General features: G+C 40.5%; 1 protein-coding gene across 1 annotated transcript in view; it reads right to left on the bottom strand.

The window, feature by feature from the left end:
- The window catches only part of LOC122550328 (obscurin-like), a 784,231-nt gene that overhangs the window by 585,239 nt on the left and 184,392 nt on the right, over positions 1-14,600 (bottom strand). Inside the window, exons 20-22 of the mRNA XM_043691054.1 lie at positions 9,623-9,784; positions 3,310-3,414; positions 2,300-2,566 (exon numbers count right to left, since the gene is read on the bottom strand). Of these exons, the coding sequence (XP_043546989.1) occupies positions 2,300-2,566; positions 3,310-3,414; positions 9,623-9,784 (534 nt within the window). The remainder of the gene's footprint in view (positions 1-2,299; positions 2,567-3,309; positions 3,415-9,622; positions 9,785-14,600) is intronic.

Raw genomic sequence — 14,600 nt, 5'->3', positions numbered from 1 at the left:
GGAACACTGCTAGTAACGGCACTCCAAGATGAACCTTTACCATCAACTACTACCCTCTGTCTTCTTCCAGCCAGCCAATTCCTAATCCAAACCTCCAACTCACCCTCAATGCCATACCTCCGTATTTTTTGAAGTAGCCTACCATGGGGAACCTTATCAAACGCCTTACTAAATCAATATACACCACATCTACCGCTTTCCCCTCGTCCACGTCCTTAGTCACTTTCTCAAAGAATTCAATAAGGTTTGTGAGGCACGACCTGCCCTTCACAAAACCATGCTGACTATCCTTGATCACATTATTCCGATCCAGATGTTCATAAATCCTATCCCTTACAATTGTCTCTAAGACAAAGATCGTAAGGATTTTGTTCTTCCTTGAATCTAATCAGCTTCCTACACATTAGCAAAGGGAATTTTGAACAAGGGTATTGCTTCTTTCCTCCATTTTAATGAGAGTATGCATGTGGGGAGCCTTTGTCCAGGTTTGTTCCAAGGGTCTACAATTTCTTCTGCCAATGTCTGAGCTTCAAATGAGCAGCTTCAGTCTCCTGGCAGTCTCAACTCCTCCACTATCTGCTCCATCTTTAAGGTCTTTTCAACTTCGTCCAGCATGACTTGATGCTTGTCCCGTGGAATTCTGATGACTACAGCAGAAATGTAACATGAGATGTGAACTCACAATGAAGGAAATTAATGTTAAACCTGTAGTGATTAAAATGAGGTCATCCAGCTAGATCTCACAGAATATGAGTTCCCTGATTGGGGCTGTACATCCAATTCAGACAGTCCTGGCTCACAGATAAAAGGAAGAGTGTCAAAGATTCTGGCATTCTGATAGATGACTCTGAAGAGGCAGTACTGGATCAAAGATTCTTCATGTGTAAATAAAGGGTGACTTGCTGTTGGCTACCGGCCTCTTTGGAGTTATTTCAAAGGAGAGACTGTATGTACACAAATCAAACATTTAGTAGAGGAAATCCTTCGTTTGTTTCCTTCTTCCTATGAGGTCTCTGTCCCCAAATAAGTCACACTTCTGATGAAGAGCTCATGCTCGAAACATCGACTTGTCTGCTCCTCAGATGCTGCCTGACTGGCTGAGCTTTTCCAGCACCATACTTTTTAACACTGATCTCCAGCATCTGTAGTCCTCATTTTCTCCCAAAAAATACAACCTTCCTCCAGAGGCGGACCATTCAACTGCTTCCGTGTCCGGTGCTTTCCCTCACTGGCACCAACTACTGTAAGATATTCTTAATATACTGTCTCTATCAAGCTGCTCATTAGTATTATTAGATCACCTTTGATGTCAGTTTTGTGTGTCTGCACCATAGGATTTGAAAAAATGGAAGATAAATTATAGCAACTAAGCAGGACATCTGAGCAGAGGTCAGCCCCTCAGTTTGTTTCTTTTATTTCTCTCTCTTTTCCTTTTTCTTCATACCTCCCATCCTCAGATGGTAATGGTAATGTCCAGGGTGAAAGCAGACTCCTAGCTTTCCCTCAATCTCCCAGCCTCAGCATGGACTCGAACTCCCAGCATCAGCGTGGATTCGGACACCCAGCCTCAGCATGGAGTCAGACTCCTGGTCTCAGTATGAACTCAACTCCCAGCCTCAGTGTGGATTTGACTCCCAGCCTCAATGTGGACTTGACTCCCGGTCTCGAGGTGAAGCCCAGCATGGTCTGAGTTGGAAGGATTCTTATTCTGAACTCTTATTTCTCTATTTTCCTAATTTATTTCTGGACTTTTTATTTCTTTATTTTTCTAATTTTTTCCCTAAGAATTTGTAATTATAAATCTGTACCAAGGTACCTTGGTACCTAAGATGCCATTGTAAGTGGTGATTTATAAACTCTTCAGTGTATTCTTGTGAATGCATATGATAATAAAGCTAATTCCAATTCTAAATTAATCTTATGCGTTCTGATTCCCCTTCTAGTAGCAGAGGTTATCTACTGCTGACTTTCTTACAAGCAAAATGGTATATAAATGAAAAGAACCTGAATAGACAATCTAAAGAGAAAAGAAATGAGCTGGACTTAACAATATCTGAATTTCACATTAGTCAGATATCAGTATTATTAACTTAAAAGAATGGTTGCCGATCCAGGTATTGCACTTGCCATCAAAACAGATTACTTACTTTCATTAAGAAGATTAATATTTGTTTCAATATTAGTACATTACTAACTCCTCAGAAAACATATAAACTGCACTATTTAAAACTTGTTTATCGGCTTCACTCTTAGTACTGGCAAAACATTGCAAAAAAAACACTTTTAAAAATTTTATTACCTTCAACATATAGCATTGCTGTGGTTTTGTCATCATTTGCATCACATATGTAACTGCCTTCATCTTCAAAAGCAACATTATTAATTATGAGCTTTCTGTACACATCTTCACTCACAATCTCATATTTTTTACTTGGATGAATCCCTTTGCCTTTGTGATACCATTTAACAACAGCATTTAGCCTAGAAACCTTGCATTCAAAAATGACACGATGTTTTTCAATGCCAATCTTCTCTTTTAAGGGTTTCACAATTTTAACTGGCAATTCTGAAACAAATACAAGAATAACTGTTTGCATTTGTATAAAACAAAAAAAAAGTACTCGGGGTCAGTATTAAAAGTCATTACTAGACATTGCTAATTACAGTATTAAACTTCAGTCACTTTGACAGAGAAGCACAAATGGATGAAATAATTATTCATCACTTCCATTGTACAGTTACAAGATTTTATTTTTGAAACTACTTTGTCATGTAACAGTATTTTGTAAATAAGTACGTTTATAATGCTGTTCACACTGAAACAGAGCCCACTAACATTTGACTTCATTTAGAGTATAAAATGAATGATAAACCAGTAGCTGATTTTATATACCAACTTTCTAACACAATCTTTTTCATTGACTTGCTGCTGCTCATTTTATGCTGTTTGGAAGCAAATTTGTTCTTCTTTCCTTTCACAGTATATTGTCCCAATTTAAATACAAAAATCACAGAATGAGCAATGATTAACTGACTTTGCTTTCAATTATTAATGATACTTCTTAAATCTCATTCACATACATAAAAATACAACCAAGAAAGGGAATACATTAATGGTTTTGTAGTTAAACAATATAAACAACTCGTGAAACCAGTAGTTACTTTTAATATGTTTGCCATTCGTACTGTGGCAATTTCACAATCCAACTCTCTAGACATAATTCCATGTTTGCAGGCAACACTAAGGGAGCACCAAAATATTTGTTGTCATATTCTTCAAATCTATGAAGTGCCTCCTAAAATTCTTACCTTTAACCCGTAGGAAAGCTGTGGAAGTCGCACTTTCAGCAACAAACTTGATCTCAGCAGCATCTACAGTTTTTACAGATTTAAATAGCAGAATATGGGTCCTTCCTGTATGTAAAACATTTTGTTATGATATATATTAATACTATGAAATATAGTGCAGATTTTTAAAACAGATTTTCTAACACATCCCTTTCCAATGCTTGAACTTCTTTATGCTATTATTGTTCAAAACTGCAGACAAAAAAACCTATAAAATTCTATCAGGCCTAGAAAGGTTAGATGCAGGGAAGATGCTTCCAATGGTGGGCAGTGTCCACAGCCAGTTTCAGGAAAAGGGGTAAAACATTTTGGATTGAGAGAAGGAGGAAGTTCTTCACCCAGAGAGTAGTTAATCTGTGAAACTCACTATCAGAGGAAGTGGTTGAGGCCAAAACATTATGTGACTTCAAGTAAGAGGCAGCTTTTGTGGCTAAAGGGACCAAACAATATTGGGGAAGGACAGAAATAGGGTATCCAGCTCGACAATCAGCCATGATCATAATGAATGGCAAAGTAGGGTCGAGGGATTGAATGACCTACTCCTGCTCCTTTCTTCTATGTTTCTTTGTAAGAACACACTTGCTCTGAGATAATCTCTTATTTTTAATTGATCTTAGTTAAAATACATTGCAGCATGTGATTGTTTATGTCACTTCAACAAAGGACAAAGATTGTTTCCAGAGACTAAGCAAGCAAATGCATTTGGCACATTAAAGGATGCACTGGACAGCATACAAAGTTGATGCGCAGCAGATAAGATTAAATATGAAGGGAAGCTAGCCGGTAATATTAGGAAAGATAATTAGATATATAAAGGGCAAAAGTGGACAGTGGGCCGTTGGAAAATGATGCTGGAGAAATAGTAATGGGAAACAAAGAAATGGTGGAGGAACTGAATAAGTACTCTGTGTCAGTCTTCACAGTGGATGACACAAGTAACATCTCAAAAATTCAACACAGTCACAGGGGCAGAGATGAGTACAGTGGCCATCACCACGGAGACCGTTAGCTGAAGAAATAGAGGAGGCTTTAGTAGTGATCTTTCAGGTATCACTGGAGTCGGGGAGGGATTCCATAAAACTGGAAAATCGTCAATATACCACACCTCCTCCACCCCCGTTTAAGAAAGGAGCAATGCAAAAGACAGGGTCCATTGTGAAGGATGAGATTTCTAAATACTTGGAAAAGCATGGTAAAATAGGAAAAAGTCAGCATGGTTTTATCAAGGGCAGGTCATGCCTAACAAATCTGTTGGAATTCTTTAAGGAGGTAACGAACAGGTTCGACCAAGGCGAGCCAATGGATGTTATCTAGCTGGACTTTCAGAAGGCCGTAGATAAGGTGCCGCACAGGAGACTGCTGAGTAAGATAAGGGCCCATGGTGTTAGAAGCAAGGTATCAGCATGGATATAAGACTAGCTATCTGGCAGAAGGCAGACAGCGGGGATAAAAGGATCCTTCTCAGGATGGAAGCCGGTGACTAGTGGTGTTCACACGGGTCAGTGTTGGGACCACAGCTTTTCACTTTATACATTAATGATCTGGACGAAGTAACTGACAGCATTCTGACTAAGTTTGCAGATGATACAAAGCTAGGTGGAGGGACAGGTAGTAATGAGGAGGCGGGAGGCTGCAGACAGATTTTGAGAAGCTAGGACAGTGAGCAGAGAAGTGACAGAATGAAATACAATGTGGGACGAAGTAACTGACAGCATTCTGACTAAGTTTGCAGATGATACAAAGCTAGGTGGAGGGACAGGTAGTAATGAGGAGGCGGGAGGCTGCAGACAGATGTTGAGAAGCTAGGACAGTGAGCAGAAGTGTGACAGAATGAAATACAATGTGGGAAATATGAGGTCATGCACTTTAGTAGGAAGAATAGAGGCATGAATGATTTTCTAAATGGGGAGAAAATTCAGAAATCTGAAGTACAAAGGGACTCTTAAGGTAAACTTGTGGGTTGAATCGGCAGTTACGAAAGCAAATACAATGTTGTCATTCATCTCCATAGGACAATCAGAACTACCAGGAAGACAGAAGTTTACTGAAGAAGGAAATCAGGAGGGCGAAAAGGGGGCACGAGATAGCCTTGGCTGAGAAGATTAGGGTGATACTAAAGAGGTACTTTAAGTATACTAAAGGAGAAAGAATAACTAGAGAGAGAAGAGGACTCTTCAAGGACTGAAGTGGACATATAAGTGTAGAACCACAGGAGATAGGCGAGGCCCTCAATGAATATTTCTCCTCTGTGTTTACCATGAAGAAAAGTACGATGACTTGGGGTCTTGGGGAAGTTAGTGGTAATATCTTAGGGACAGTCCATATCACAGTAGTGGAGGTGTTGGATGTATTAGAATATATGAAGATGGATAAATCTCCTGGTCCTGACCAGATATATCTAAGAACACTGCAAGTGGCTAGAGAAGATATTGCAGAGGCCATGGCTGAGTTTTTCCATCATCCGTATCCATGGCTAGCAAATGTTGTGCCCTTATTCAAGAAGGGCTGCAAAGAAAAACCTGGGAATTATAGACCAGTAAGCTTAACATCTGTGATGGGTAAATTACTTGAGAAGATTCTGAGGGTAAACCTATATATGCATTTGAAAAGACAGGGTTTGATTAGGAGTAGTCAGCATGGCTTTGTGAGTTGGAGATCATGCCTCACAAATTTGTTAGAGTTCTTTGATAAAGTGACCAGAAAGGTTGATGAGGCAAGATGGTAAACATCGTCTATATGGATTTCAGTAAGGCCTTTGATAAGGTTCCGCAGTGTCACGGGGTTGTAATGATATAGTAAACAAACTTAGATTAAGTCTTGCATCTTTAAGGATGGGATATGCTGGTTTAGGCTCTTTAATATATAAGTTTGAAAACTCCTTTTCAGTTACATTCTCAAGGTGGCTTCAATTTATCTAACAATAAGTGTTATCTTAGGTCAGACAATGTATTAAAGGTGTGAACTTAAAGTCTTTCCCAATGTTGAGTCAGTTTTATTCTGAAAGTGGGACTTTCAGAATCCTACATGGATTTATTCAGTTTTTGTGCAAAATAAGATGTACTTTTACAACCACAGATCCACTCCATAAATTTATATGTGTGCACATGCAGGAGAGACAGAGTGTGTATGTGAGTGTGTGCTGTCGGTGTGAGCGCATATCAAAGAGTGTGTTTGCGTGTGTGTAAGCTTGGTTAAGTATGTGTGTGAGTGTGATGGGGTAAAAGCCTGTGAGAGGGTGTGTGCGTGCGTGTGAGTGCAGGAAGTGCATATGGTGTGGATGAGAGAGAGTTTGCTTGAGAGAGAGAGTGTGTGTGTGCACATGTGGAGAGGCTGGAATTGACATTGGGACCCTGCTGCCTCTTGGAGTTCAGGTTCATTGTTCCCTGAAAGTGGTCACAAGTAGACAGGGCAGTGAAGAAGGCTTTTGGCACACTGGCTTTCATCAAACAGGGCACTAAGTTAAGAAGTTGTAAAGTAATGGTGCAGTTATACAGTATGTCGGTGAGGCCATACTTGGAGTATTTGTGTTCAGTTTGGTCACCTTGCTATAGGAAGAATGTTATTAAACTGGAAAGAGGGCAGAAGAAATTTATAAGGATGTTGCCTGGACTCAATGGTCTGAGTTATAGGGAGAGGTTGGAAAAGCTAGGACATTTTTCTTTAGAGCATTGGAGTCTTGGGGGACCTTATAGAGGTATGTAAGATCATGAGAATCATGGGGAGAGTGAATACATTGTCTTTTTCCCAGGGTTGGGAAATCAAGGACTAGAGGGCATCAGTTTTAGATTAGGGGAAAAGAATAAAAGGGAACCTAAGGGGTAACATTTTTACACAGAGGGTGGTACACGTATGGAATGAGCTGCCAGGGGAAGTAGTTGAGGCAAGTACATCAATAACATTTAAAAGGGCATGGATAGGAAAGGATTAGAAGGATATGGGTCAAATGCAGGGAAATGGGGTTAGCATGGGCAGATATTTTGGTCAGCATAGAACAGTCTGGGCCAAACGGCTTGTCTCCATGCTGTAAGACTCTATGACTGGAATATAAAAGCAGGGATGTACGCCTAGGCTTTATAAGGCTCTGATAGACCACATTTAGAGTTTTGTGAGTAATTTTGGGCCCTATACCTCAGGAGAGATGTATTGGCCCTGGAGCAGGTCCAGAGGAGCTTCACGAAAATGATCCCAGGAATGATAGGGATAACATATGAGGAACATTTGAGGACTCTGGGATGACACTCGATGGAGTTTAGAAGGATGAGGGGGTAATCTCATTGAAACTTACAGAATACTAAACGGGGAGAAAGTGAGGACTGCAGATGCTGGAGATCAGAGCTGAAAAATGTGTTGCTGGAAAAGCGCAGCAGGTCAGGCAGCTGAAAAATGTGTTGCTGGAAAAGCGCAGCAGGTCAGGCAGCTGAAAAATGTGTTGCTGGACAAGCGCAGCGGGTCAGGCTTTTCCAGCAACACATTTTTCAGCTCAGAATACTAAACGGTCTGGATAAAATGATGTTGGGAAAATGTTTCCACTGGCAGGAGAGAAGAGAACCTGAGGATACAACATTAGAGTAAAAGGAAGACCCTTCAGAACGGAGATAAAGAGAAACCTCTTTAGTCAGAGAGTGGTGAATCTGTGGAATTCATTGCCACAGAAGGCTGTGGAGGCCACGTCACTGAGTATATTTAAGACAGGGATAGATAATTTGTTGACTGCCAAGGGGATCAAAGGTTATGGGGAGAAAGCAGGAAAATGGCACTAAAAAACCTATCAGCCATGATTGATTGGCAGAGCAGGCTCGATAGGCCGAATGGCCTTATTTCTGCTCCTATGTCTTATGATCTTATGGGTCTTATATGATAAATTATACTTAGGTGAAAAGACTGGGCAAAAATCAAAGCTTTTCATTTTGCACATACCACAACAGAATGGCAAGAATAACAAATTTGTAATGTATGAGAGGAGAGTCTTGAATGGTTGGCAAAAGAACTCTGATTAATCGAGCTGTTGCATGGAGAATGCACCAAGCGTTTATCTAAATTCAAACCAGTCTTGACTCAGCGATGTGAAGGGATGGTGATATAATTCCAAGACGGAGTAGTGTGAACTGGACAGAAACCTTTAGGTGATGATTTTCCTTTGTATTTCTTGTTCTGATCCTCCTAATTGTGGGAGGGCTTCAAACAATGGCAAACGATGCCCAAGCATGATGAATTCACTAGACATCTGAGATGGGTGTGCCTGCTGGAGCTAACCATTTGTCCCTGCTTTCAACACTGCTACTCTAACCTCCCTATGAGGCCCTCTCTCAAACAACACTTACACTTGTTCTGAGTCCTGCAAGATCCTGTGACTCCAAAGCTGCTCTTCTGCCAGGAGCCACAGCTTCCTCCACAGCACTGTGAGTCACAAGACTGCTGGTCTCTGATTAGTTGGCAATTCTTGCTGGGCAGAACTTTTCTTGGCCTTACCACTGCCTGATAGGGGCATGATGGGCCAGCCTTGGAAGAGGCCACCTGAGTCACACTCTTGTTCTATAATTTGCAATTATGACCCCCTATTCGTCTTCAAGATAGAACTCAATCATGAAGGTGATAGTCGATATGCCAAGCAAGCAGGCTGCTTTATCCTGGATAGTGTTGCATCTCTTGTGAATAGTTAGAGCCACATTCATCTAAGCAATCTGGGCCCTTGAGTTGTAAATCCTTTCACAGGAAGAACCATTTTCTCCAACCAGATAATTTTGAATGCAGCAACCAAATCTTATCTCAACCTTTTTTTCCTCTCCAAGGATAATAGCTCCAGTTTTCATTTGATTTACGTAATCTTTTCTTTTATTGCTCATGGGATGTGAGTATTGCTGGCCACCAATTATTTCCAATTGTCTAGAGGACAGTTAAGAGTCAACAACATTGCTGTAGGTCAGGAGTCCAGATCAGGTAAGAATGGCAGTTTTCTTCATTAAAGGGCATTAGTGAATCAGATGGGTTTTTCCCAACTATCAACAATGGATTCATGGTCATCATTAGACTTTTAATCCCAGACATGCACTGAATTCAAATTTCACCATCTGCCATGGTGGGTTTCAAACCCGGACCCCAGAACATCATCTGGATCTCTGGATTAACAGTTCAGTGATAATACCACTGGGCCATCACTTCCCCTCTTGTATCTCTTACTTTCTTCTGAACTTTATTTTTTGAAATGTTCATTTGGATAATAACAAATCCTAATATTATTTATGAAATCCAATTAAATAATAATAAAAATATCTACCTTCCTGACGAATTTTTACATTGTCACCAGCCCTGATTTTTACACCGTTCTTAAACCATTGAAAATCCACTTCATCATGTGAAATTTCACATAAGAAGGCAGCACTCTCCTGTTCAATAACTTCAAGGTCTTCCAACGGCCTTACTATCTTGATGTCACGAGCTGAAAAACATGAAGAAATCAAAAAGTCAAAACAACATCTATTTTAAAGAGTGTACATTTCTATATGTATGTATTTGTCTAAATAACAGCACTGAATGCATAGGTGAAGTAACTAAATGTGAAGCATTCTAAAACACCCTGAAGTCATGAAAGGCACTATTTACTTGCAAGTTCACTGCAAATTTATTCAGGGAAATTTATTTATTCAGGGAATGTAGATTCTATGGGCAAGGCTAGCATTTATTTCCATCCCAAACTAATCTTAAGAAGGTGGTGAATTTGAAATTCTTGAACCACTGCAATCAGTTTGGTGTAGGTACACCCACAATGCTATTAGGAAGAAAGCTCCAGAATTTTTACCTGGCAACATTGAAGAAACACAATATATTTTCAAGTCAGGTGGGTGAATGGCTTGGACAGGAACTTTCAGTGGTAGTGTTCCCAGGTGTTTAATGCTCCAGTACTTGTAGATAATGGTTTGGAAAGCGCTAAAGAGCTTTCATGTATTTCTGAAATGAATCTTGCATCTAATACACTGATGTTACTTGGTGATCATATATTAACTTACCTCATCTAAGTCATTAACACACTTTGTAAATAACTGTGGCCCCACCCCGACCCATTTCAGTTGCAGGATGCCATTCTGAAAAATGGCCCCATCATCCTAATTCTGTATGTTCTATTAGTTAGCTAACCCTCTATCCATGTTAAGATATTACCTCCAACACCACAGATTCTTTTCTTATTTAGCAGCCTAACAAGCAGTACCTTGTAAAATGCTTTTTGGTAATGCAAATATACCACATGCACTAGTTCCCTTTTATCTATATTGTTTGTTTAGTCCTCAAGAATTCTAATACATTTGTTAGACTTTGTTTCCCCTTCATGAAGCCATGCCAGCTCTGCAGGTTTATATTATGTATTTCTAAATACTCTGCTATTACATCCTTCACAACAGACTCTTGAACATTTTCCTAACTATTGTTAAGCTAACTGGCCTATAGTTAACATTTTTGTTTCCCTCCATGTTCAAATGAGGGTGTTGCGTTATGAGTTTTCTAATCCTCTGGGACTTCTCCAACATCTAAGGATTCTTGGAAAGTTACTACCAGTGCATTCACTATCTCTACAGACTTTTAATATGTTAGGATGCAATCCATTAGGCCCAGGGGGCTTATCAGTCTTTAGCCCCATTAGCTTCCGAAGTAATTTTTCCCTAGTGATAGTTATTATATTTACTTATTCTTCCCTTTTAGTTCCTTGGTTACTTAATACTTTTGTAATGCTGTTAGCATCTTCTACCGTGAAGACCGATGCAAAGTATTTATTCAAATCCTCTACCATTTCCTGGTGCCTCATTATTATGTCCCCAGGCCCATTCTCTGAGGGGCCTTTGTTTACCTTGACGTCACTCTTTCTTTTTATATATGTTAAAAATCTCTTACTGTCAAAATTGATATTAACCGTTAGTTTGCCCTCAAAATTATTTTCTCCCTATTATTTTTTTGGTCACCTTTTGATTTTTTTTTAAACTTCCCTAATTCTCTGGTTTACCAGTAATTTTTGCCACATTTAATTGATTTTTTTTCTTTCAATTTGATACTATCGTTAATTTCCTTGGATAATCATGGTTGGTTTATCCACTTCCTAGAATATTTCTTCCTCTCTGGGATATGCCTTTTTTGTGAGTCATGAACTACTTTCTTAAATATCTGTCACTGTTCAACAACCGTCTTTTCTGCCAAATATCTGCCCATTTTTTCTGCCCTCATTCATTTTAATTACCCCTATTTATGGTTTAGCACAGTTGTTTTTGAACCAAACACAGTCTCAAACTAAATGTTAAATTCTACCACATTATAGTGACAATGACATACCCTTGATTCATAAGGTCTATACAGCAGCAGGCAGTGAGAGAATATTTAACTGAATTAACTTGGTATATGTGCACCTGTACCCAAATAAAACAGAAGTCCATTCAGACTATGAGTTCCGACATGTTTCCATCACAAGGGATTATTGCACAAGGCAACATTTAAGGCAGACCACTTGGTAAATTCCACAGATGTGCAAAGGTTGACAGACTATCACCATCATACGATGAGACACATTGAGCAATCTCTAGGCAGGGTGGAGAACAAAGCGCCTGGGATCAGCAAAAGGTACTCAGGTGATCAGGTGTCAGCCTTGAAAGGAGAAATTCAACTGCAAAAGCATCAAACAATTCCTTTCAAGACTGTCCTGATTTGAATGGAGGCATCTCACCATCTCTGAGTGTCACCAGAGCCTCATTCAGCTGTGGTGACAGACACAGGTGTTTTCAGCTTTATATTTATCAGGGATCTCCAGGCCTCAAACATTAAGAAAGTTAAGTTCAAGGATTTCCCAAGCTGTGAATGAGCAAGGTCAGCAGCCTGTCTCCACTTAAGCAGAAAGCACAGAAGGAGCAACACATAGCAGCACACAGAAGAGTTTTAGGATAACCACCTAGCTGCACTCAAGAGTCGATGGGATTACTTCTTTCTTGATACATGAAGCCTTGAATATATTTGGAACTATTACATTTCTGATGTAATAATGCATGTGTCCTCCTTGCATTTCTTGTTGGGGGATGGGGTAAGCAGCTATTTGACTTCAAGAGCATTCTGACTCAATCAAAGGATTTAACAAGTAGTAGAACAAACAAAATGAGGTTCAGCCATTCTCCATGGCACAGAATACATCCTAATTGAGACTAGGAAATTATAGATTTAATAAACGAGATATTATTAGACTGCAGTGTGCTAAAGGTTAATTGGATTGATTGGAGCTGTCAGTGAGGATCATGTAAACCTTACCGAATGATGACCATTGGGTATCCAAAATTATCTCTCGTGTTTCTCAACATTCTGCACGTTGTTATCATTTTCTGCATCTCCACAGGCTAGCTGAGGCATCATGCTAGATGATACCCTTGTTGTTCAGTTCTACCCTCCTCTGGAATGTTAGGTTGCATAGGACACAACACACCATAATCACATGGAAGACTGCACATCCACATAGTGTATAGCTCAATCACAATGATCTAAGAATTGTACAGAATGGAAAGGCGGCCAAGTGGATCTCACTGACTATGCAATCCTTCATTATGATTGTTAACCTGGGCCCATTAGGGAGCTCTGGCTGACAGATATGAACAGGAGATTCAGAGACCTCTCAATTCTAGGGACTGGCTCCGAGCTTGCTGGTCAGAACCTAAGAACTGAGCACATAGCAAGAAGCCTATGTCAGGTATAGACAGGAGAGATCGAGTGAATCCTTAGAAGACTATAAAGGCAGTAACAGTATACTAAAGAGGGAAATCAGGAGGGCAAAAAGGGGACATGAGACAGCTTTGGCAAATAGGATTAAGGAGAATCCAAAGGGTTTTTACAAATATATTAAGGTCAAAAGGGTAACAAGGGAGAAAGTGGAGACCCTCAAAGATCACCAAGGCAGCCTATGTGTGGAGCCGCAGGACATGGGGGAGATACTAAAAGAGTATTTTGCATGAATGTTTACTGTGGAGAAGGACATGGAAGATATAGAATGTGGGGAAATTGATGGTGACATCTTGAAAAATTTCCATAATCCAGAGGAGGAGGTGCTGAATGTCTTGAAACACATAAAAGTGGATAAATCCACAGTTCCTGATCAGGTATACCCTAGAACTCTGTGTAAACCTAGGGAAGTAATTGCTGGGCCCTTTGCTGAAATATTTGTATCATCGAAAGCCACAGGTAAGGAGCCAGAAGACTGGAGTTTGGCTAATGTGGTGCCACTATTTAAGAAAGGTGGTAAAGAAAAGCCAGGGAACTATAAACCAGTGAGTCTGACATAGGTGGTTGACAAGTTGTTGGAGGGAATCCTGAGGGACAGGATTTACATGTATTTGGAAAGAAAAGGACTGATTAGGGATAGTCAGCATGGCTTTGTGCATGGGAATTCATGTCTCACAAACTTGATTGGGTTTTTTGATGAAGTAAAAAAGAGGATTGATGAGGGCAGGGTGATCTATCTGGACTTCATTAAGGTGGTCGACAAGGTTCCTCACGGGAGACTGTTTAGCAAGGTGAGATCTCATGGAACAGGCAGAATTAGCCATTTGAATACAGAACTGGCTCAGAGGTAGAAGACAGAGGATGGTGGTGGAGGGTTTGTTTTGAGATTGGAGGCCTGGGACCAGTGGTGTGCCACAAGGATCGCTGCTGGGTCCACTACTTTTCGTCATTTTTATAAATCATTTGAATGTGAACAAAGGAGGTGTAGCTGTAAGTATGCATATGACACCAAAGTTGGAGGAGTAGTGGACAGTAAAGAAGGTTACCTCAGAGTACAACGGGATCTAGATCAGATGGGCCAATGTTATGAGTAGGGGTAGGTGGAGTTTAAGGAGAAAATGAGGACTGCAGATGCGGGAGATTAGAGCTGAAAATGTGTTGCTGGAAAAGCGCAGCAGGTCAGGCAGCATCCAAGGAGCAGGAGAATCGACGTTTCGGGCATGAGCCCTTCTTCAGGAATGAGGAAAGTATGTCCAGCAGGCTAAGATAAAAGGTAGGGAGGAGGTACCTGGGGGAGGGGCGTTGGAAATGCGATAGGTGGAAGGAGGTTAAGGTGAGGGTGATAGGCTGGAGTGGGGGTGGGGGCAGAGAGGTCAGGAAGAAGATTGCAGGTTAGGAAGGTGGTACTGAGTTCGAGGGTTGGGGCTGAGACAAGGTGGGGGGAGGGGAAATGAGGAAACTGGAGAAATCTGAGTTCATCCCTTGTGGTTGGAGAGTTCCTAGGCGGAAGATGAGGC

This window comes from Chiloscyllium plagiosum, chromosome 5 (genome assembly GCF_004010195.1).
Source record: "Chiloscyllium plagiosum isolate BGI_BamShark_2017 chromosome 5, ASM401019v2, whole genome shotgun sequence".
In the NCBI taxonomy this organism is placed as follows: Eukaryota; Metazoa; Chordata; class Chondrichthyes; order Orectolobiformes; family Hemiscylliidae; genus Chiloscyllium; species Chiloscyllium plagiosum.
The sequence above is the reverse complement of the archived record's forward strand: the minus strand, read 5'-3'. Positions and strand labels throughout refer to the sequence as shown.